Source organism: Scyliorhinus canicula, chromosome 3 (assembly GCF_902713615.1).
Source record: "Scyliorhinus canicula chromosome 3, sScyCan1.1, whole genome shotgun sequence".
In the NCBI taxonomy this organism is placed as follows: Eukaryota; Metazoa; Chordata; class Chondrichthyes; order Carcharhiniformes; family Scyliorhinidae; genus Scyliorhinus; species Scyliorhinus canicula.
The window spans coordinates 207,929,899-207,955,177 of record NC_052148.1 but is presented as its reverse complement, the minus strand read 5'-3'; the positions used below and the strand labels follow the sequence as shown (position 1 = coordinate 207,955,177).

Sequence of the window (25,279 nt, the reverse complement as noted above, 5' to 3'; positions counted from 1 at the left end):
TGCTTTTAAAAATCAAGAAACCGGCATGGCAACTGCTTGGGGGGGGGGGGTACGGAAAGTGTCCAACTTCGCCATAGTTTGCCGACAGTTTTGCACGGGGGTACGGAAAGTGTCCAACTTCGCCATAGTTTGCCGACAGTTTTGCACGCCGCTAACAGCCCACTTTGAACTTAGTGCCACGGGTCATATAGGTGTCCCCCCAGGGCACCCCCCAGTGTGCCCTCTGGACCCAGCCGACCCATCAGCTGTACGGGCGCACTCCAGCACAACCAGTGCCATCTTTTTGGCTGGGATAAGTGTGTGTGGGGAGTGTAATGTATATGTGCGACTGCAGCTTGTCAGCTTCCCGAGTGTCAATCACAGACCCGGCGAGCCCCGTACCATTTTTCATTGTGTTCCACCCAGCATCGCTGCTAGTCCCCCAATAGTAGTGGTGTGCCACCAGTTTTTCTGTCTTGAACGTCCATGAATTCTGTGTTGGCGTCAACACTCAGAAGCAGAGAATCTTGCCCCATATCTTGATTTCTGCCATGAGAAGGGGGAGAAGTTTAAATTTGAATCTCTACAGTGCAGAACGAGGTAATTCAGCCCATCGAGTCTGCACCAACCCTTCGAAAGACCACCCCACCTAGGCCCCAATCCCGCCCTATTCCTGTAACCCCACCTAACCTTTGGACACTAAGAGGCAATTTAGCATGGCCACTCCACCTAGGCTGCACATCTTTAGACTGTGGAAGGAAGCCAGAGCACACGGAGGAAACCCATACAGACATGGGAAGAAAGTTCAAACTCCACACAGACAGTCACCCGAGGTCAGAATTGAATCCTGGTCTCTGGCGCTGTGAGGCAGCACTGCTAACCACTGTGCCACCATCCTGCCTGATTGTTCCCATTATCCTCTGAAACAAAACTAATTCAGGGCTTTTTGAATTTTGTTTCTTCCATCATTTTTGGATATGTGCTCTAAAAGACTCGCTTTTTCCCTCCCATTTGTGTTGCTGTAGCGGACAGCACGGTAGCACAAGTGGATAGCACTGTGGCTTCACAGCGCCAGGGTCCCAGGTTCGATTCCCCGCTGGGTCACTGTCTGTGCGGAGTCTGCACATTCTCCCCATGTCTGCGTGGGTTTCCTCCGGGTGCTCCAGTTTCCTCCCACAGTCCAAAGACGTGCAGGTTAGGTGGATTGGCCATGATAAATTGCCCTTAGTGACCAAAAAAAGGTTAGGAGGGGTTATTGGGTTACGGGGATAAGGTGGAAGTGAGGGCTTAAATGGGTCAGTGCAGACTCGATGGGCCGAATGGCCTCCTGCACTGTATGTTCTATGTTCATTTCATGCAACTTTACCAGACTTTGAATTCCGAGGAAGGAAACATCGAGGATGTCTTCAGCTGTAGGAGAATTCAGGATGTATGGGAAGGGATTTGGTTACTTGATGATTACAGTGCACAATTGCCCACAGACTTTACTTTCTGCCTCAGAATTTGTTTTATAAAATGTTTTGTTTGCCCCATTCAGTGTTAGGGCATGTAAAAAATGATTTACCCAACTTGACACCACTTACCTCTCAACCACTTCTTTTCATATCTGTCGCAGCTCCTAAAGAGCTGCCAATTCATGGTATTTTTTATCCGTTCTATGTTTGGCAGACTCCCAGATGGGAGCCTTACAAGGCCAGCTGCTTACCGTGCATATAAAATGAAGGTTAGACCAGGAGAATATAACAGAGTTGGTCTAGACCTCAGTATCCAAGTAGCAGTGTTTTATTATATATCTTGATGGAGGTTGAGACAGCTTTGCTGGAAATAATTGTGATCACTTGCTGCTTGTTGCGCAAAACAGGCAAAAGAAAGACAAGTTACATCTTGCCCCAACTGGCTAGTGGCCCATTTACCTTCAGGCGTTGCACAATGTGCTCCTATACTTGAACTACATGAAGTCAATGGGCACGATCGTCCGGAACGTGTGGTAGCGAGCGGGGATTGCCAAGAGCTTCCCGGCGTCGGCCCAGCAAGGCTGGCAACACTATTCTAAGTTAATTGGTCAACTTAACGAGGCCTCACGGGCTTCTCGCCACAAATGAAGCCTCGTCGGCTGATTCTCCGGGTCTGCGCTCGCCAGCCCCCCGCTAACAGCACTTAAATAGCACTTGCTCAGCCAACCCCAGCCAGCTCATAACAATGGCATCGAGGAGGCCAGCCCCAAGATTTGGGAACGCTGACCTGTGGAGGCTGCTAGACGCAGTATTGACCAGGAGGGATGTCCTGTTCCCCCAAGGGTCCCGGAGGGATAGCCATAGGGAAGCCAGTGCTGCCTGGGACGAGGCGGGAGCAACTGTGAGCACCGTGAGTGTGACCAGGAGGACTGGCCTCCAGTGGAGGAAGAAGGCCAATGACCCAAACCGGGCAACACGAATGAGTATACACCATTGTCTCGTGTCCGTCCCGCCCCACCGAGATCTCCCACACAGGAGAGCCTACCATCCTCCCATTTCAACCCCCCAACCCTCCCTCCACCCCCAAACCATTCAACCACCCCCCACTACCTCTTCACCCACCCTCCCCCACCACTGTGAACCACACATATGGCTACCGATGCCCTCTCTGTGTCTCCTACCACAACCGTTTGCAGAGGGCCCAGACTGGCGGTGGCGTGCCAGGCTTAAGAATCCTCATCTCCTTTGTGGAGCTTGCCTTGGAGGTGACTGGGGTGGCCGAGGACAGAGCGGTAATGAACACAGAGGCTGGGGGACACCACAGAGGGGAGAAATAACCTGGCTCCACCTGGAGAATCTGTCAAACATGAGTTGTCATTACCTTACTGACTGACCCATCCCTCCCATTGACCACATGTCATTCTCCCGCAGATCCTCCCGTCAATGGCGCCAGCCCATCCCGGGTGGCTCCCTCTCCAGCCTCCAGGAGACCACCTCGGAGGAGAGCTCCGAGGATGCCACTGTAATAGTCGCGGCACAGCTGTCACCCCCACCCTCCAATAGCCCAGATCACCCACCTTGGTGGGAAATGTTAGTGGTCAAGCTTCTGGTGAGCACCACACTGCTGCTGATGTACACCAGGTAGAGGCAGGAACCCCCCAGGCCTGCAGTCAGAGGCCTGCTGCATCCCAGGACACAGCTGGGTCCCAGCCTGATGCTGAGCCTCTGGAACAGGTTTACCTGGAGCTGATGGCGATGTTAGGGAGCAGCCGGGACATTTAGAGGGAGATGCCTTTGACACTCCAGGTGGTCCATAGCTGATTGGAGGAGTCCCAGAGGCTACGAGTGCAGGAGATGTCGCCGGCAATGCGTAGCACCGAGGCCAACACTGCTAGAATGGCAAGCGCAGTGGACAGCCAGGTGTAAGACGTCGGCACCATTAGTGAAGGCGTCCAAGGCGTCGCGCAGTCAGTGACGACCATGGCTGAGGGTCTCGGCAGAATGACTGCCTTGCTGGGGGACGTGACCCAGTACCAGGCTGACCTTGATGAGGTTCTGTGGGACATGTCCCCCTCCCAAGCACCACGGGGCTTGTCCCAGTCGCAGGTGGGCATTGCTGAGCTGCTGCAGAGCATGTCCCAGTCACTGAACAGTATTGCTGAGGGTGTCAACACGATGGTGCAGACCACGGGGAACTGGCAGGGCTGGCAGAGCCAGATGATGAAGGCAGCCAGGGCTTGAAGCAGCTGCCCCTCCATCCTAAGGTGACCCACAGGGCCCTTAGGGCACTGAGCGGGAGGAGGGGGCGCTGAGTGCCAACCCATCTGTCCCATGGAGTGGCGACGGTGGCCACCAGCTCCCCAGAGTGCCACCCCCCTGATGAGGCCACGCCTAGCAGCCAGCACAGGGGACAGGGCGGCACGGCTGTGCATGTACCGCCGGCAAGTGAGCAGGGGCCCTCCAGCCCCAGATCCGCCAGAGGATGCTCGCCAAAGGCCTTGACTGAATGTTATACACCCTTCCTTCGAAACATGCACTTTTATTGCAAGTCTATTTGTGCTTTGTTTCGTTTTATTTATTTTTTGGGAAATTTCGGACCGATTTGGAGCTTCAATTGTTTTGAGTAAAGCTGGAATCTGTGGGCGTTAAGTAATAATTAATGAGGCGGTGCACATTTATTGATATTAAATGGCGGGGCTTATTTTGAAAACCGACATGTTGAAGGTATAATTACAATTTTGAACTGTTTTATTCATCAATAGTATATATATTCCAAAATGTATTACTGTTTTTGTATTTATTGTTTTAAATTGGGCTTTCTGCCCAAGGAATCTCAAATTTGGTTGTCAATTATTTTAAATTTCACATTACAGAGCTGCACAAATAGACAAATGATGTTTTTGTTTTATTTCACATTTTAAGGTTATTTGTAATTGGACTTTATATTTTATGAGATGCAGCAATCGGGGATAATCTAAATTTGAGATTTAGGCCTGTTGCCAAGTGTGATGCTGTAAACGGTCTGAATTATACTGGATTCATGCTTCACCTGGTCTCAGCGAACTTGATGTTGACACTGTGTTTAAAATGAAAGCAATTAGTAATTCTCCAATGCTACCTTGCATCTTTTTTTAAAAATGTATTTTATTACCAACATGTATCAAAACAGGTTATAACACATAAAGACCCCGGGAAACATCCTTCCAAGCAATCACCCCCTGAAAGAACCCACTCATTCTCGCCCAAGTCATATACACCCTGTGCACCACCTTAAACTGTATCAGGCTCATCCTTGCACAGCAGGAGGTCCCGTTTACCCTATGCAGTGCCTCATTCCATACTCCCCAATTGATATCTTCTCCCAAATACACTTCCCATTTCTCCCTGATCTTCACCACCCGCTTGCCTCCCTGTCCCCCCAGCCACTTGTATTTATTCCCAATTCTTCCCTTCCCTTTCACATCCGGAAGCATCAGTCGCTGCAACAGGATGTATCCCGGCAATCTAGGGAACCCCCTCCAGATCTTTCGCGCAAAATCCCTAACCTGCAGATACCTGAACTCACTCGCCTTTGGCAGCTCTATCCTCTCCCTTAGCTCCTCCAGACTTGCGAACCCTTCCTCCAAATACAGAACCCTTCCTCCTGTAAACACTATCCATCCCCCGTCTCAAACCCATGATTCTTGCACAGCGGCGATAACACTGGCATCCCAGGGCAGCACGGTGGCGCAGTGGGTTAGCACTGCAGCCTCATGGCACCGAGGTCGCAGGTTCGATCCCGGCTCTGGGTCACTGTCCGTGTGGAGTTTGCACATTCTCCCCGTGTTTGCGTGGGGTTTGCCCCCACAGCCCAAAAATGTGCAAGCTAGGTGGATTGGCCACGCTAAATTGCCCCTTAATTGGAAAAAATGATTTGGGTGCACTAAATTAAAAATAAAACACTGGCATCCCTTCCACCCTGAAATGCATCTTCAACTGATTCCATTTTTTCACCGTGAACTGCACCACCGGGCTCCCTGAATCCATACTCTGAGCCATTGGCAACGCTGCCATAAATATAGCCCTCAAACTAGACCCCTTACAAGATACCTCCTCCATCCTCTCCCACTCTACCCCTTCTCCTTCCCACCATCGCCGCACTTTATCCACATTCACCACCCAATAATAATGAAGCGGGTTCGGCAACACTAACCTCCCCTCTGTGGCAGAGTCCTCCCCAGCCTCGGCACCTTCCCCGCCTATACAAAGTCCGAAATGATTGTGTCAAATTTCTGAAAAAAGGCCTTTGATATAAAGATCGGGGGAACCTGAAAATAAAGAAGAACCTCGACGAATATTCATTTTCACCACTTGGACCCTCCCTGCCAACATCAACTGCAGAGTATGCCACCTCTTAAGATCCTGCCTAGCTTCCTCCACCAGCTTTGTTAAGTTCCACTTATGGAGACCCATCCATTCCTTCGCTACCTAATTCCCAAAATACCTGAACCTATACCTCGCTACTGTAAATGGCATCTCCCCTAAATTAGCCCGGTGTCCCAGCTCATTCACCAGGAAAACAATCTTTTCCCTACATTCAGTTTATACCCCGAGAATCCTCCAAACCTCCCCAGCAGGTCCATAATCCTTCCCATACCCTCCAACGGATCCAAATCAGCTACCTTGTATCTTGATGCACACAGAAACCCAAAGGAACATGTTTTAAAACACATTTAAATATTTATTTCTAAATATTTTTTTTTCTTTTCTTTCATGAATTCTAATAGAGTGGTGGCTGGCTTCCTGAGTGGTTTTTTGATGCCTTTCCCTTTCACTCAGATTTGAATTGACCAAATTTGAGATTCCTTGAGCAGAAAGCCCAATTTTTACAACAATAAATACAAAAACAGTAATACATTTTGGAATATATATACTGTTGATGAAGAAAACAGTTCAAAATTGTTAGTTGTCTCCTTCCTTCACGTGGATTATTGCTGCGTGTAACCTTCCCTGTAGCTAGACTTTGGGATGCAGATACTGCAACAATTGGAACTTCAAAGGTTGAGATTGATTTTTGACGGGTGAAGGTATTACAGGATGTGGTGCAAAGTCCAGTAAATGAATTGAGATGCCAATTGCACATCATTTAATGAGTGGTGGGCAGGCTCAAGGGGCTAAATAGTCTTTACCAATTCCTGATGATTTTACAACAGGGTTGGATCGATACCAAATTAAATTAACTCGGGTTCATTGAGAAACCTTTCATCAGGTTGTCGGGGGTCAAAATTCTCTGTCTGCCTATATGACACACACAACACACACGACAGAGGTTTGACTGTCTGATTTATTGCCTGCCCACTTTGCCTTTTTGATAGCTCGAATTGAAAGAAAATTCAGTCATGGTGTAAACCAGGTTTCCCACGTTTTACTACTGGCTTCCTTCCCACTGGGAACGAAAAGGACTCCGGGATGGTAGTTTGCCAGGGTCCTGGATGTCTTTGAGCGGGTATAAAGCATCCTAAAACGGGAGGGAAATCAGACAGAGGTCATTGTCCACGAATGGCATGGGTAGAAAGAGTAGCGAGGTCCTGCAATGGCAATTTAGGGAGCTAGGTAGAAGATTAAAAAGCAGGTCCTCTAGGGTAGTAATCTCAGGATTACACCCTGAGCCACGTGCTAACAAGGTTAGCAAAAGGGATCTAGTGCAGTTGAACAGGTGGCGAAAGAATTGGTGCAGGAGGGAGGGCTTCAGTTTTTTGGATCACAGGGATGTCTTCCAAGGAAGATGCGGCCTGTACAAGAAGGATGAGAAGTTACATCTGTACTGGAGGGCATCAATATCCTGGCTGGGAGGTTTGCTAGTATGGTTAGGGTGGGTTTAAACTAATGTGGCAGGGGGGTGGGAATCAGGACAAGTGTAGAGACTGGAAATGAGCATGGTACCAGGGTCAGACTGGCTCAGAGGAAGGGCAGACTGGGGAGGTCGAACTCAGTGGAACTGGAGGTCTGGAGTGAATCCATTTCAAAGCACGGAGCATAACAGATTAGACAGATGAATTTAAAGTCTTGATTCACGCGTGGAACTTGGATGTGGTTGCTGTAATGGGGACTTGGTTAAAAAAGGGTCAGGACTGGCAGCTAAATATTCCAGGAAGCAGGTGTTTTAGGCGAGACAGGGTGGAAGGTAAAAGAGGTGGGGAGTTGCAATACTGGTTAGAGAACATATTACAGCTACACAAAGGGAGAACACCATGGAGGAATCAAGTAACGAGGCACTGTGGGTAGAGCTCAGAAACAGGAAGGGGGCAGTCACTATGATGGGAGTGTACTACAGGCCGTCCAACAGCCCATGGGAAGTTGAAGAACAGGGGCGAAATTCTCCAACCCACACACGGTCGGAGAATTGCCCAGGGCCGCCAAAAATCCTGCCCCCGCCGTGGCAGAAATTCTCCGCCACCCGGGAATTGGCGGGGGTGGGAATCACACCACGCCGATCGGCGAGCCCCCTGCGGCGATTCTCCGGCCCGCGATGGGCCGAAGTCCCGCCACTGGGAGGCCTCTCCTGCCGCCGAGGTTTGAACCACGTCTGGTGGCGGCGGGATCGGCAGCGTGAGTGGGCTCCCGGGGTCCTGGGGGGGGGGCGTACGGGGCGATCGGACCCCGGGGGCCGCCCCCACGGTGGCCAGGCCTGCGATCGGGGCCCACCGATCGGCAGACGGGTCAGTGCTGTGGGGGCACTCTTTCTCTTCCGCCGCTGCCACTGCCTCCACCATGGTGGAGGTGGAAGAAAATCCCCCAGCGCGCATGCGCCAGTGGTGACGTCAGCGGAGGCCTCTCCTGGCCCCCTATTCTCCCCCCGCTGGGGGGCTAGGAGGGCCGTGCCGGGAATCTGGGCCGCGGGGCCTTGTCGCTGGCGTCAAGGCCCGCCGCGCCGAGAATGTCGCGGCTGATGCGCCTAATGACGTCAGCCGCACATGCGCAGGTTGGCCGGCTTCCCCTCCGCCGTCCCGCAAGACGTGGCGGCTTGATCTTGCGGGGCGGCGGACGGGAAAAAGTGTGTCCCATTGAGACGCCGGCACGATGATCGGTGGGCACCGATTGCGGGCCTATCCCCTCCCGAGCACGGTTGTGGTGCTCAGTCCCCTCTAGTCCCCCCACAAGCCCCAAACGGGCATCTGACGCTGTGTTCACGATGGCAGCGACCAGGTGTGGTCGCCACCGTCGTGAAACGGTCGCGAACGGCAGGCCCGGGTCGGAGAATCGCGGACCTCCCGCGATTCTCCAACCCGGCGTGAGAAGCGGTGAATTCCGCCCAAGAGGCGCGATTCTCCGCCCCCCACGACAGGTCGGAGAATAGCGGGAGGGCCTTCCCGACATTTTTCCTGACCTCCCGCTATTCTCCCCCCCCCCCCCCCCCCCCCCCACGGCCACCCCACGACACGAATCGCTGCTCGCCGTTTTTTTACGGCGAACAGCGATTCTCCCCTATCCGATGGGCCGATTTCCCAGGCCATCACGGCCGTTTTCACGAACTTCAACACACCTGCTCTCACCGTTCGTGAAAACGGCCGCAAAGTGCCGTTCTGGAGAACCATGGCACCGAAGGGTGGCATAGGCCCGCTATCGGTGCCCACCGATCGCGGGCAGCGGGTCCGAACCCCGCGCACTCTTTGTTCCTCCGCCGCCCCGCTGGATCAGTCCGCGGGGCGGCTGAGGGGCATGACGGCCCGCGCATGCGCGGGTTTCACACATATGCCTGATGACGTCATCCGTGCAAGCGTGGGTTGGAGCCGTCCAATCCGCGCATGCGCGGCTGACGTCATCGTGCGTGTCAGCCGCCATTACCCTTGGCGAAGTTCGCTAAGCCTGCGATGCCGTGGTTCACGGGGCCCCGCTGCTAGCCCCAACCGGGGAGCAGAATCGGGTCCCGGGAGGGGGCGCGGAGGCTGCCGTGAAACACGGCCAGTTTCACGACTCTCCGCATTTGTGGAGAATCGCGCCCAAGGTTTTTTGGAACCGTGGGCGGCATTCTCCCCTACCCGGCGTGACGGAGGGTGCCGGCGTAGGGGAGTAGCGCCAACCACTCAGGGGTCGGGACTCCCCAAAGGTGGGGAATTCTCCCCACCTTTGGGGGCCAGCCCCGCGCCGGAGCGGTTTGCACCAGAAGACTGGCGCAAATAACCGGCGCCCCCGGCAGCGGGGCTGGCCGAAAGGCTTTCGGCAGTCGGCGCATGCGCCGGCAGTGACGTCAGCAGCAGCTGGCCGCTGACGTCACTGCCGGCGCATGCGGGATGTGGGGTTCTCTTCCGCTTCCGCCATGGCGGAGGCCGTGGCGGTCGCAGAGGAAAATAGTGCACCCAGGGCACTGGCCCGGAGTCTGAGCGGGGGGCCCCGATCGTGGGCCAGGCCACCGTGGGGGCACCCCCCGGGGTTCGATCGCCCCCCCCCGCGCCCCCCCCCCAGGACCCCGGGGACCGCTCGCGCCGCTGATCCCGCCGTTCCAGAGGTGGTTCAAACCTCGGCGGCGGGAGAGGCCTCATCCGGACAGGAGAATCACCGCAGGGGCCTCTCCGATCGGAGTGGCGAGATTCCCGCCACCGCCACTTCCCGGGTGGCGGAGAATCTCTGCCATGGCGGGGGCGGGATGTTCGGCGGCCCCAGGCGATTCTCCGACCCTGCTGGGGGTTGGAGAATTTCACCCCGTATGTGGATAGTCCGACTAGAGAGGGGGCTATATTGGACCTAGTACTAGGGAACGAGCCCGGCCAGGTCATCAAAGTGGCAGTGGGAGAACATGTGGCGAACAGTGACCACAATTCCATAAGCTTTCTGATGTTCATGGAAAAGTACGAGTATTGTCCTAGGGTTAAAGTGCTAGATTGGGGGAAGTCTAACTACAACCAGATTAAGCAGGATTTGCAGGTTGTTGTTTGGGAGAGGCTGTTTGGGAGTAAATCCACATTTGGCATGTGGGAGTCTTTTCAGGAGCAGTTGATGGGAGTGTAGTACAGGCATGTGCCGGTAAAAAGGAAGGACAGGAAAGTCAGGATTCGGGAACAATGGATGACCAGGGAAATTGAGAATATTGTCAAAAAAAAGATGGAATATGAGGTATAGGCAACTAAAAACAGGCAAAGCACTTGAGGAATACAAGGAAAGTAAGAAAAAGCTCCAGCAGGGAGTTAGGAGGGCAAAAAGAGGTCACAAAATGTCCTTGGCAGACAGGATTAAGGAGAATCCCAAAGCATTTTATATGTATATTAGGAACAAGAGGGTAGCTAGAGAAACAGTTAGTCCACTCAAAGGAGGGAAATTATGTGTAGAACCAGGGGAAGTAGGTGAGGTCCTTAATGAGTATTTTGCATCGGTATTCACAAAGGAGAGGGACACGTTGATTGGTGGTGTCTCAGAGGGATGTGTAAACACTTTAGAACAGGTTTTTATTACGAGGGAGGAAGTATTCGGTGTGTTCAAAATCATTATGGTAGACAAATCCTCAAGGCCAGATGGCATCTATCCCAGATTACAGAGGGAGACAAGAGATTAAATCGCTGGGCCTCTGACAGAAATCTTTGTCTCCTCATTGGCCACAGGTGAGATCCCAGAATATTGGAGAATACCAATGTTATACCCTTATTTAAGAAGGGTTGCAAGGATAATCAGCATAATTGTAGGCCAGTGAGTATGACATCAATGATCGTGCAATTTTGGAAACGATTCTCAGAGATAGGGGGCGGGATTCTCCCCGACGGGGCGGGGGTCCCGGCGTAGCGGAGTGGCGTCAACCATTCCGGCGTCGGGCCTCCCCAAAGGTGCTAGGGGCCAAGCCCTCACATTGAGGGGTTAGACCCGCGCCGGAGTGGTTGGCGCCACGCCGACTGGCGGCCAAACCGCCGCCGGCCGGTGTCGGGGCTGGCCGAAAGGCCTTCGCTGCTTCGCGCATGCGCCGGTGTGTCAGCTCCCGCTGACGTCATCACCAGCGCATGCGCGGCAGGGGGGTTCTCTTCTGCCTCCGCCACGACGGCGGAAGAAAAAGAGTGCCCCCACGGCACTGGCCCGCCTGCCGATTGGTTGGCCCCAGTCGTGGGCCAGGCCACCGTGGGGGCACCCCCCGGGTCCGATCGGCCCGCGCCCCCCCCAGGACCCCGGGGGCCTGCCCGTTGCGCCAATCCTGCCGCCACCTGAGGTGGTTGAAACCATGGCGGTGAAAGAGGCCTCTCAGCAGCGGGACTTCAGCCCATCGCGGGCCGGAGAATCGCCGCAGGGGGCTCGCTGATCAACGTGGCGCGTTTCCCGCCCCCACCAATTCCCGGGTGGTGGAGAATTCCGGCCACGGCGGGGGAGAGATTTTCGCCGGTCCCGGGCGATTCTCCGACCCTGCGGGGGGGGTCGGAGAATCCCGCCCAGGATCTATGCACATTTGGAAGTGAATGGTCTTATTAGTGACAGACAGCATGGTTTTGTACGAGGGAGGTCATGTATCATTACTTTGATTGAAGTTTTTGAGGAGGTGACAAAAATGATTGACGAGGGAAGGGCTGTGGATGTTGTCTACACGGACTTTAGCAAAGCATTTGATCAGGTCCCTCATGGCAGGCTGGTGCAAAAGATTAGATCACATGGGGTCAGGGGTGAACTAGCTCAATGGATCCAGAACTGGCTTGGCCATAGAAGAGGGGAACCGTGTAAGTGTGTTTTTCCGAATGGAGGTCTGTAACTAGTGATGTTCCGCAGGGATCAGTCCTGGGACCTCTGTTATTTGTAATATATATAAATAACTTGGAAGAAAACATAGCGGGTCTGATTAGCAAGTTTGCGGATGATACTAAGATTGCAGGAGTTGCGGATAGTGATGAAGATTGTCAGAGAATACAACAGAAAGGCTGCAAAATTGGGCACAGAAATGGCAGATGGAATTTAACCCAGACAAATGTGAGGTGATGCATTTTGGTAGATCCAATTCAGGTGGGAGCTATAAAATAAATGGCAGAACCATCAGGAACATAGAGACACAGAGAGCTCTGGGCGTGCAGATCCACAGATCCTTAAAAGTGGCAGCACAGGTGGAAATGGTGGTAAACAAAGCATATGGCATGCTTGCCTTCATCGGATGGGGTATCGAGTATTTTAAATACTGTGTCCAATTCTGGTCACCACACTACCTGAAGGACCTGGAGACTTTGCAGAGAGTACAGAAAAGACTTACCAGGATGTTGCCTGGTATGGAGGGTATTAATGTCCGTGCACATTTTTGGTTGAATGATCCTTTTTTAAATAGATTAGTAATCACTGATCTCTCCGCCCCTCATCTAAATTGTAACACTATCTATGAATTCAAATCTATTGATGTAGGATTTCTGAAATATTTATTGGCCGAGTACTTAATGAGTATTTAAAACCTATCATTTTCATTTTAAGCAGAACAAACAGTGGTATCACTCATATGCTAACAAGGTGGATTGTGATCAGAGATATTCAGTAATGGTTGAAATTTGCTGAGATACTTGAATCCAGCATTTTCTATCTGACGAAGTGGGTCTGAATGCAGCATTTCAGAGTGTAGGGAACTTCACCAATAAGGAACATGTCATAATATCCACTCATGTATATAATGAGATGCAGACAGGCAGTGATTGACACATAGGATGACCAGTAAGCATACAACACAGTACAGCCAATCACCAGACAGGACACTACCACTATAAAGCCAGAGGGCACTAGGTTTCCCGCTCTCTCGGGACCCAGCTACTGAGACAGTCAGGGTCCACGAGCTAGCAAGTGCAAACACCATGCGGTAGCTAGTAAGTCAGGCTACTACAAGGTCACCAGTCAGATCAGTATAGTGTCGACCCACAGCTGAACATGTACAGCAGCTCTATAGTTGAATAAAACAGTGTTGGATCTTCTCCAGTGTTAGACGTCTGTTTCTAACTTCCCTGCATCGAGTGCAGTCCACATCGAACCAACCTGCCTAACACATCAGAACATAGGAACACAGACCTGTCGTAGACAGCATTTGGAACCAGATCCTCACCGTTCCCCAACCCTAGACAGAAGAGGCAATGATGGTGGAGACAGATGTGCGAACCAGTGGCTTGTCCTCCTACGTGTGCACAGGAACATCTGGTGGGCCTGGAATGGGAGATGGGAACTGCAGCTGATTTTTGCTTTGGTGCTGCAAGCTGAGGCTTCAAAAAGCCAGGTCATAAATTTTCACCTGAAGAAGTTTTTCCACCTCTGTTTACGGCGGATAGGGAGGCTGGAGGGGGCAGAGAGTCCAGCGGGAGGCCCAAACTGGCTTTTACACTGGCAGGATTTCCCGTTGAGATTATCTCCACCCCCTGGCAATGACAATGGGTTTTCTGCCATCCCTTCTGTTTACAACAGGTTTGGACAAACAGGGACCTGGCAAACATACCCACCGGGGGCACACAGCACCCGGGGGCCGAACATCATGCCTGGGCAGAGCTGGGGGTTGGTTTCTATTGGGGAGGGACGAGGTTGCGGGGGTGGGGAAGGCCTGTGCCCCTAGGGTCATTCCTTTTTCAATTTTTTTACAGGGCGCTCTGATCTCTAAGTTCCTGGCAGGGGGCCAGCATGACGTTGTGGGATCCACCTCCAGGATTTTCTTTTCCAGTGTTTCAACTTTGGCAGGAAAGCTGGCAGCACAGCCAATGGGATATGCACCGCTTTTCCTGCCCGAGTTGACACTCTGGAAATGTCTCTCATCATGTTCGTTTGGGAGTTTACGTGTCTGAAATTGTAATCTGGGTTGCAGATACAAAAGCAGGCAATGATGTTACTTTTGCTTGATATTTTACCCACTCATATCCCAAAGTGGGAGTGCATCCAGCTGTGCATTTGTGTGTCTAATTTGCTGAATATTAAAGTGGCTTGCACGGAGAAAGTTATTGGCCTTCATAGTATTTAGATCAAGAGCAATACTGAACCCAGTTTTGGGGGGCGTGGGGGGGGGGGGGGGGGGGGGGGGGGGGGGGCGTGGCGCAGTAGGGGTGTGTTGGTGCAGCCGAATCAGAGCTGCACGCAAACTGAATCCACATCTTGCTGTTCTGAACAAAGGTCATTTCTCACCACTGTTCTTATCCTTTGATGATAACAGAGCTACCCTACCAACATTTCCTGCTTTCCTTTCCTGCTGGAGTACCCTTGAATGTTCAGGACTCCGCCTTGGTCACCTTGCAACACGTCTCTGTAATAATTACCAGATCATACTTTTTTATTTCTATTTGTGCTATCAATTCATCAATTTTGTAAGAAGTGCTGTGAACATTCTGATCTTATCTTCTGGTGCTCTGTGCCTTTCATTACCCATATCACTACCCAGTTATATTGCCGTTTTCTTCCTCTTTAACTTACCACATTTCCCCTCCCTAGGGTGATCCCATCCTACCTCATTATCTTGTTTAAAGTTTTGTGATATCGAGCTGCTTTTTAAAGAAATCTGATCTAGCTCAGTTTGGAGTACTACTGTGACAAAAATGGAGCCTTTTACATTATTTTTCAGACTTTACTTGCTGTTCCTGGCACACATGGATATGATATTTGTTTCTGTTGTCTGCTTCAATAAGCTAGTGCTTGGTCGACCGGACTTAAGCATCTGAGGTTAGGTTCTTGCTGAACATAAGGATGTAGCATCATTATCAATGAGGGGGCAGCACGATGGCGCAGTGGTTAACACTGCTTCTCACGGTGCTGAGGTCCCAGGTTCGATCCTGGCTTTGGGACACTGTCCGTGGGGAGTTTGCACATTCTCCCCGTGTTTGCGTGGGTTTCGCCCCCACAACACAAAGGTGTGCAGGCTAGATGTATTGACCATGCTAAATTGCCCCTTAATTGGAAAAAATGAATTGGGTACTCTTTTTTTAAAAAAAATCATTATCAATGAGGTCCACTGACTATAAAGTACATTTAGAATCATAGAATCCCTACAGTGCAGAAGGTGGCCGTTCGGCCCATCGAGCCTGCACCAACCCTCCAAAAGATCACCCTACCTAGGCCCCGCGGCCCTTCCCTATTCCTGTAACCTTTTGGACACTAAGGGGCAATTTAGCATAGCCAATCCACCTAACTTGCACATCTTTGGATTGTGGGAGGAAACAGGAGCAACCGGAGGAAACCCATGCAGAGTCGGGGAAAAAGTGCAAACTCCCCAGTCACCCAAGGCCGGAATCAAACCCGGATCCCTGTCGCTGTGAGGCAGCAGTGCTAACCACTGGGCCACCATGCTTGCCCATTTGGGAGACTTCATGAGTGTCCCCATGAATGGTTCCATTGCCATGTATTATCTACCAACGATGAAGCTGTCACTTATGCAATATATACCGGTCAGCTTAAATATATTGGCAAGGATTCTTTGTTCAAATCTGGGGTATCTCTTGATCTCTTTGGTAATGAGGCATATAATGATGCCCTCTGAGCAAAAAGGAATGTGAAGTCTGTTTACTAGAGAGGTATTTGATTCTCACCCCAAAGAAAATGGCAATGATAGAAACCCAAAACATAGCAGGGAACTGTAGGCGACATTAAGCATACATCTGAGCAACCTGGTTGAGAAAACTAGTGTAACTCATCAAATACTCTGGTAATCTAATGAGTTTGCTAATATGGATTCTGTCGGAGAACAGAATATTCTACAGTCAGTAAATTTCTCTTTAGCTTGTTAACAACTTACATTTTAATAACCTTGGTAAGAATGTTTTGGGTTAGAATATGTATGTATTCTCACTAGGTTTGTGTAAACCACAGAAAAGACATTTACTATGAGGGCACTCTATTTTTTTTATTCATGCATTTGAAACCATACTGCACATTATGCCATATGCCTGAGCGTCAGCAGTGAGAAATCTTATTGATTGTGTTGCAGAACTCAGAAATTTGGGTGTTTTGCAATGTTAAATTATTTTGACTCGGTATTTTGATGGCACATAGCGTATATTGTTATGTTTCTATTTCTGTTGTGGTTGTCTCAGAGTAACTTTCTAAAAAAAGAGATATGATTCTTTCTTTCTGTAAGCCAAATGGCTGTTACATGCCTTTCGTCAAAAAGTAGCTCTTTGTGTTGTTAAAGTTGTTCTTATTCATCTTTCAGCCCTAAACCTTGCACTTTGACCAGCTCACCTACAATTTCTACACTTAGTGATACAGGGCAACCTGACCTCATAATATAACTCTCTCCTGCCTGGTATCATTCTGGTGAATCTGCATTGCACCCCCTCCAATGTCAGTATTTCATTACTGAGGTGCAGTGTCCAATACTGAATGCAGTAAAATGGGAATTGTGTGAGCTTAAATTAGAAGATATTATTGGCTAAGACATGTCAACTGGTACTGTTTCTTGGCTTGTGTTGTGTCATTTGGAAACGGGCGTCTAAATGTTAGAAATATGGGTGACGGAATATATTTCATAGAAAGTAACAAATTAAATGAAAATAATGAAATGGCCTTAAAATATGAATTTATTGCTTGTCTTTTCTATAGCCTGAATGCTCTGTTCATCTGCACCTGCGTTGGGCTGACAACCCATATGTATCAGGTACTGTTCACACCAAAGATTCTGCACCAGGACTTATAATGGGAGCAGGTAAAATTATTTATTTGGATAAGTTATATTTAATTTTGATAATTTTTATTTAAAAAAGCTTCTTCTCTGAAAGATATTTTGGGATGGTTTTTAAACTTGAATGGAATGCTTATATATTCATCTAGCATTCAATCAGGGGTCACCCACTATAGTTCTCTCCCTTACTTTGTATTGGGGCCAGGTCTTCTCCAGATCTGCTGTAAGCTTGCACTTTTTGGAAATATAGCTCAGTTGTTTATTCTTGTCATCATCAGCACCAGTTCTTACTGTGTTTTTTAAATATTCTTTATTAGTGTCACAAGTAGGCTTACATTAACACTGCCATGAAGTTACTGTAAAAGCCCCTAGTCGCCATATTCCGGCACCTGTTCGGGTACTCTGAGGGAGAATTCAGAATGTCCAATTCACCTAACAAGGATGTCTTTCCGGACTTGTGCGAGGAAACCGGAGCACCCGGAGGAAACTACGCAGACACGGGGACAACGTGCAGACTCCGCACAGATAATGACCCAAGCGGGAATCGAACCTGGGACCCTGGTGCTGTGAAGCAACAGTGCTACCCTCTAATGTGAACATCACCATATTTAACCAATCTTGTCCTATTGCTTCACTGATAACGCTATTGGAGTTGTCTTTGACATAGCGAGACACTCCCCCTTTGTGAAAGAAACATGACATTTGGCTGACATCTTCTCATGGGACTGTTGTCCTTCTGGGAATGCTTTCCTCAGTTTCACAGTACCAGGAACATGTTACACTTGTTGCCCATCATATTTCAAAATGTCCAATACCTCTTGTTACTCTTCAGATACTGAAACCTTCCATGCCAATATGCAGAAAGACCTGGTCAACATTCATGCTTGGGCTAATAAGTGGCGATTAACATCCATGCCACACAAGTACTAGGCAATGATCATCTCCCCATGACATTCAATGGCATCACCATTGGTGAATCCTCTAAAATCAACATCCTGGGGGTTGCTGTTGACCAGGAAGTTAACTGGACTGGCTGTATAAATACTGTGATGACAACAGCAGGCCAGAGGCTTGGAATTCTGCAGTGAGAATCTGAGCTTCTGACTCCCCGAAGCCTGTCCACCACCTACAAGGCATAAGTCATGAGTGTAAAGGAAAATTCTCCACTTGCCTAGATGAGTGAAGTCCAACAACACTCAAGAAACTCAACACCATCCAAGACGAAGCGGCCCGCTGTGGTGATTGTGTATCAGTGTAGATGCAATACAACTGAGCAAGCACTAGAGGGAGCACGGGAGAGCTATAAATACAGAGGGACAGGAAGTGAGGACACACTTCACAGAAGGGAAAACTGGGAGCAGGACAAGCAGGCAGCATTTGAGGTAGCTGTAAGTTAAGCTCTGAAGACAGAATAAATTCACAATAAAGCATCTTCTCCACCTTTGAGACTACGAGCTTTATTAAGACACAAGGAACAACACACGCTGTATCGGCTCCCTATCCACCACCTCACCATTCATTCATTCCACGACTGACAAACAGTAGCAGCAGTATGTACTATCTACAGGATGCACTGCAGTAATTCATCAAGGCTCCTTCGACAACAGCTTTCAAACCTGTGACCTCTACCACTTAAAAGACAAGAGCAGCAGATGTACGGAAAAGCACCGCCTTCAAGTTTCCATTCCTGCCACACACCCTCTTGACTTGGAACAATAGATCATTATTCCTTCACTGTCGCAGGATCAAAATCCTGGAACTCCCTTCCTGCAGTCTTGTGGGTGTACCTACATCCTATGAATGGCAACGGTTCAAGAAGGCGGCTCACCACCACCTTTTCAAGGGCAGTTATGGATGGGTAACAAATTCTGGCCTAGCCAGCAATGCCCACTTCCCATGAAAGAATAAAACAAGAACCATAGGGTGGGACACAATTCCATATAAATAGGGCAAGTGACCAATGAGTGCACAGAGCAACCCCTAAGCCAGAAGCCACACAGCTTCTTCCATTATTTGCACCATATACATGCACCTAAGTTGCTCTCACAGAGCACTACACACAGAGGGGAGTGTGAACACAAGCATGCACACTCGTCACACTCTTATCACGGTGGCTGCCTGATCAGAAGCCAAAACAAATCGGCACCAGTGTGAAGTGACTGAGTCATTGTTGATTTAAGCAATCTCTGAATCAGTTGTTTTCCAGGTCTCCATGCAAACAGCACAAGGTGTTGGAAAGACTATTTGCCCACTAGAAAAGCAGACCATTAAATATAAACGGAGAAGGAGAAATATAATGAAGAGTGCTTTGTTTTGAGAGACTGCAATTCAATTACAAGACAGAGTTATTTATGTTCAGCAGACCTCAGTGGACAGTGAGGATAGAGTTAGCAAGGAGCAGATTGAATGAACCATCATAGTATCATAGTGACACAGTGGTGAGCACTGCTGCCTCACAGCACCAGGGACCCAGGTTCAATTCCAGCCTGTGTGGAGTTGGCACTTTCTCCCCATGTCTGCGTGGGTTTCCTCCGTGTGCTCCAGTTTCCTCCCACAGTCCAAAGATGTTAGGTGGATTGGCTATGCTAAATTGTTCCTTAGTCTCCAAAGATGTTCAGGAAGTTGATTCAGACTTGATGGGCTGAATAGCCTCCTCCCGCACTGTAGATATTTTATGAATCATCTGTATTCCAGGAAATACTCAGCGACATTCAGCAGTCAGTCGCCACACTTCCTAAAAGTCACTCACAGACATGCAAATAGCAATCGATTCTTGGCCTTTTGGCTAAGGTGAGGGTGAGGTCAGGTGTAATGCCTGGATCTGGTGTGTCTCTCTTGTGGGGACTGTGAATTGGATTCAATTTGGGTTGGTTTTTGGAGCAGGAGGGAGCTGGATTTGGGGTTTGCCCCTGTCCACAAACACAGCTTTGGCTTTGTAACTCTGATAAAGGAATAAAAAATAAATAAATATGCAAGTAGCAAAAGGGTAGTCAAAGGTATGGTGGAACTGATTCAAGACCAAAAAGGTGTTATCCTTGTGAAGACAGAGGGCATGACCGAGGCATTAAATTAATTATTTTCATCTGTCTTCATTAAAGAGGATGCTGCCAATATAGAGATAAAGGAGGAGGAGGTAGCGGCATTGAATAGGATAATGTAAAGTTAAATGGTTGACGATCCTTAGTTACAAAAATTACACAGTCCAGATGGAATGCATCCTATATTAACAAAGGAAGTAGAGGTGGACTTTGCAGAGATGCAGTGGAAAATCTTCCACCCCTCCTTGGATATGAGGGTGGTACCGAAGGACTGCAAAATTGCCAAAATTGCGCACCTGTTCAAACAGAGAACAGTCCAACATTGGTGGAGAAATATTTAGAGATAATAATTGGGGATTAAATTCACTGGCAGGTGTAAAATTATGAAAGTTAGCATATATTTGTTCAAGGCAATTCATGTTTGCCAAGCTTAATTTGAACCTTTTGATGAAGCAATGAAAGGTTTGATGACGGTAGTGAGATTGATGTGGTGTATATGGCTTTTGAAGAACTGTTAAACAATAGACCTGTTTGCAAGTTAGAAGCCCGTGGGACTAAAAAGGGAAAACATAGGAAAAGAATAGAGAAATAGCATTGACTTGAAAGCTGGTTTCACATGAGATGGTACAGGCACAATGGCCTCTCTCTGTTCAATGTCATTCTATGACTCTATCCGAGCAGTAGAATCTTCTTCGCATACGTACCATACACTGTTAGACAATGGAAGTTGACTTCTGTTCCTCATTAAAATTCTGGTGTGTTGATCTGAAATTGTCCATGATAGTGGCATTCATCCTTTCTAAACCTTCAAATGGTCTGTTTAGCACATTATCTATTCTGCCAAGAAATCTAGATATGCCCAAGGCAGTTATTACCTTGAAACATTGCTGTCGAGTTAGGTGTAAAGAACAGATTGGAATTGATTGTTTCCCCATGGTGAACAATTTTTTTCCCTGGCAGAATTGGGCACCTATCTTCAAAAAGCATGGTTTCAAGCCATGGGACCTAGCTTCAAATGTCCTGACACCCTGCTGTAATAGTTGTCTTGTTCCTACTCTGAAACAGTTCTACCAGCTGCTGCATCCTGAATGAACTTTTCTTTAAGATGTGCAGGCTGCTTTTAAGAAGTGCAAGCTAACTTTGACTCATGCTAGTCTCACACAGTGCTGCTGCATGGCACAATCATTGAGATGAGCAGGCAGTGCAAAGTCTACCTGTATCACCTCAACTGTGCATTGCGATCCCTGCTGATGGACCTTCCCAAATCTTTAATCTGATGGAACTGATTTCTTTGCTCCTCAGCAATAGACAATAGAGGTAAAGTTGGTACGCATTTTAAAAATGTTAAAAGTAACAAATATCTTTTTTTTCTAGTGCATTAGTCCTAATCATTGGGTGGTTCTGTCATTGAGTTTGCTCAAGACCGAAATTGAAAGATTTCTCGATATAAAAGACATCAGGGGATATGGGGCTTGTGCGGGACAATGGCATTGAGGCAGATGATCAGCCATGATCTAGTTGAATGGAGGAGCAGGCTCGAGGGGCAGAATGGCCTAAGCTTACTCCTATGTTTCTATGTACAGCACAGTTAGAGGTGAAGGAAAGCTTCCTCCATTCGGCCTCATCAATGTACTGCAAGTTCAGCCTCCAAAGAGCACCATGTACTGCACTAATGTGACATGTTTTCATTTCCCACACCATTCACCCTGCGGTTTCTCTGAATAACATCGCATTGTGCCTCATTAGCGAAATGTTAATGCTTTTGGCCTTTACTCACCAGCAACTGATTTGAGACTGTCAATACCTATCTTATATAAAACCTTTACATCAACGAACAGAGTGGAATTGAACTCAATCCTCAGGTTGGGCGGGTGGGGGGATGCAGGTAGAGGAGACATATGGATTCTGGATGGAAAGAGGGGGCGGAGTATCTGTTTTCTTCTCAGCTCCCTGTCATTCAGTCAAGGACATGAATGTCAAGGATGGCTTTCCTGGTCAGAGGCCAGTGAGGCTCTTAAGTGGCCAATTCATTACTACATAAAAGCAACTGGTCTTCTACCAGCGGTAGGGTGGTTGGGCCTGTGCTACATAGGAAGGGTGCCTGGTAAAAGCTGGAGGCCTCTTGGTGTGCTCCCTATGGGGATTGGGAGCCTTCCTGATTGGGCATTCTGTGGCCCACACTGGGCCCTCTCTATGGTAAGAGCCACCCTTTTTGAAAGATCCCGCGACCTGCCCTTAACACCAACTCATCCCTGAGCCTGCCTGACTGGCCCCAGCGAACCCGACCCATCTATTTAAGTTTTGGAGGCATCTCCATAATATGCTGATCCAGGTTGGCTGCATTCCCAGCAATGACCACTGCACCTGGTGGCGCTGTTGTGTCTGAAGAGCTGTTGGCCCACCGATTGATCGAAGGAAGTTCTACACCAGGCTGATGGCCACTTGAATTGCACTGGTGTTCCTGAAATGGCTGTGATTGGGGTTGCCCCGGCTTTCCAGCTCCCAGTCAGGGCTACCACTTCCGCCATTAAATTCACCTCCTCCTTTCTTTCCATCAGTGTGGACAGGTTTAAACTCTGGTTCAGTGGGTGTATAAACCACCCAGTCCCCATCTGCAGCTGTTTCTCAAAATGAAAACATTATTAATTCTTTTAATTTCTATTATGTTTTATACTGAGAAGGTGAATGAAATGTGAGCATTCTTTCACAATGATTTCATTAAAGTAAACAGTGTTCCTGCTCGTGGGAAAGGATGCTGAAAATAATCCCTTTTGTCCATCTGCATGTTCATAAAAGGCAATATGTACATATCTGCTTGACACTTTTTTGTCCTTGAGTAATATAAAAGAATGACTTCTTGTCTCTTAGGAAACCTCGGAGCCCAGCTGGTTGAGTACAAGGAAGATATGTACATAACCTCTGATTGTGGCAATACATGGAGGCAGGCAAGTAAACTGAACTTTATGTTGTGGCTTAAACTGTTCTGTTGGTACACTGACTACCTTGTGCAGCATGTTATGCAATTCTCATTTAACCTCTTTTGTAGATCCTCACTCTGAGGTGCGTTTCATCACTTAAATTAAACTGTAGCTGCACTGAAATACAGAAAATTATTTTTCCCCTTCAACGTAATAATCTTTTGTTTTTCATTCAGTGTATGTTTAAAGTTTTCATCCATGCCTGGTAGTCTTTTTTATTGAGTTAATACTTGAATTCATGGCTCAGAAAGCAATCAACTAGGCATTAACCACGGCAGTCATTTATGAGGAGTATTAGCATATTAGAGCAATTGCGATTTCTGTTTTTAAAGATTGCCCATATGGGACTAATTTGGAAGGTGGACGCTCATTTGCTCATGAATACTTCGGTAACCACACAGCAAATTTGACAAGTCACCCGACAGCTACTCCACTCATTGTAGGAAAAAGAAAAGAAAGTCTCAACAGAAAGAAACAGGGAAAATATGTACCAAACCCTTAAAATCAACTTGCAATGCCTCTGTATTTCTTTGCCTTGATTTTTGTCTCCCTTGTTACAGCCAGCAGTCATGAGCTTTTGGAGTCATTCTTATCTTAGGAGAAAGTTCCCACTATTTTAAAATTCTTTTTTGATTGTTTCAGATTGACAGATATAGTGGAGGTGATTCTCAGCCCGTGTTCATCCTCGGATAGATCACGGCTGGATTCTCTGATCCTGAGGCTAAGTGATGATGCCATCGTAAACGCCGCCACATTTCTCGACGGCGTCAACATGGCCTCAGCAGTAGCGATTCTGACCCCTACAGGGGGCCAGCACAGCGTTGGAGCGACTCACGCCGCTCCAGCTGCTGATCCTGGCATCAGATGGGCGCTGCAGGTCTGCGCATGCGCAGTGGGACAGGCACCAACGCGCGCATGCGCAGTGGGACCGGCGCGATTGCTGCACATGCGCGGTGGCTCCCTTCTCCGCGCTGGCCCTGACACAACATGGCGTAGGGCTACAGGGGCCGGCGGGGACCAAAGGAGGCCCCCAGCCCAAAAGGCCGGCCCCCCGATCAGCAGGCCCCGATTGCGGGCCAGGCCACCAGGCCACACCGGAGGCCTCTCCCCCCAGGGTCGAACCACCCCCTCCCGGATGCATTCATGCCGAGGTCCCGATGGGTAAGACCAGGTGTGAACGGCGCCGGCGGGACACGGGTTTTTTGGTACGGCTGCTTGGCCCATCCCAGGCCGAGAATCGGCCGGGGGGGGGGCACGCGCGCGTACAGTGGCTCCCAGCCGGTGCCAATGGCGGTGATTCTCGGCTCACCGGAGAATTGGCAGACTGACACGGGATGGCCTCGCGCGATCCGTGCCCGTCCCAGCGATTCTCCGGCCCCGGCCTGGGCTGAGAACATTCCGCCTCTGATTTCTCGATTTACCATGCCCCTCACAGGTGACATCATGAGGTTCACACCTACAAAGGGCTGGAAGCTCATTTTAACAGATTTCAATAAATGTTAATGTCATTAGCCAGGTCCCCCACCACCACATGATCCCCTCACTGAATATCCAAACCTCACCAGAGCGCTGTCACATCGGTGAGGTTAACAACAGGTTTAGAAAACGAGGTTCAGTCGAGGAGATCCCTACTGGGATGCAAAGGTTGCCCCAGGGAGAGGGTGATAAGAACATAAGAACATAAGAACTAGGAGCAGGAGTAGGCCATCTGGCCCCTCGAGCCTGCTCCGCCATTCAATGAGATCATGGCTGATCTTTTGTGGACTCAGCTCCTACAAAGGGATCTTATCTTATGCAGCAACCTTTTGTGTGGCACCTCATGTGCCTGGGCATCACCAGAGGGCGCTAACCCTTGGCACAGCTCCTGGCACACATTGGCACTGCCAGGTTGGCACTACCCGGGGGGCACTGCTGGGGCGGACCCTCCTGGGAGCCCCATGGGCGGGAGGTGGTCTCCAGTTATGTAAATTGGGGGGCGGGTGGGCAGGCAGTAAAGGGGGAACTTGAAGGCATGGGAGAAGTGGTCAAAGAGCGGGGGGGGGGGGGAACAGAACGCTTACATGGTGATTGGGGGGGGGCCCGATGATTGTACAGGGTGGGGGAAGGCTCCTGATGAATGTGCCCAGGGGAGGTCAACTTCAGTTCTGATTGAGGCGCCCTTTAAAGATGGCACCCAGACTTATATAAGCCGGCTCTATGAGGCTCTGCCCTGCCAGAGTGATGGTGTAAACTCCGGCCACTCATTTCTATTCACTCAGAGATGCTCGAGATTTA

The 25,279-nt window shown here is 49.3% G+C and overlaps 1 protein-coding gene across 8 annotated transcripts in view; it reads left to right on the top strand.

The window, feature by feature from the left end:
* The window catches only part of sorcs2 (sortilin-related VPS10 domain containing receptor 2), an 840,628-nt gene that overhangs the window by 708,766 nt on the left and 106,583 nt on the right, over positions 1 to 25,279 (top strand). For all 8 annotated transcript variants that reach the window (XM_038792097.1, XM_038792096.1, XM_038792100.1 and 5 more), the window contains 2 exons: positions 16,911 to 17,013; positions 22,896 to 22,972. In XM_038792097.1, the coding sequence (XP_038648025.1) occupies positions 16,911 to 17,013; positions 22,896 to 22,972 (180 nt within the window). The remainder of the gene's footprint in view (positions 1 to 16,910; positions 17,014 to 22,895; positions 22,973 to 25,279) is intronic.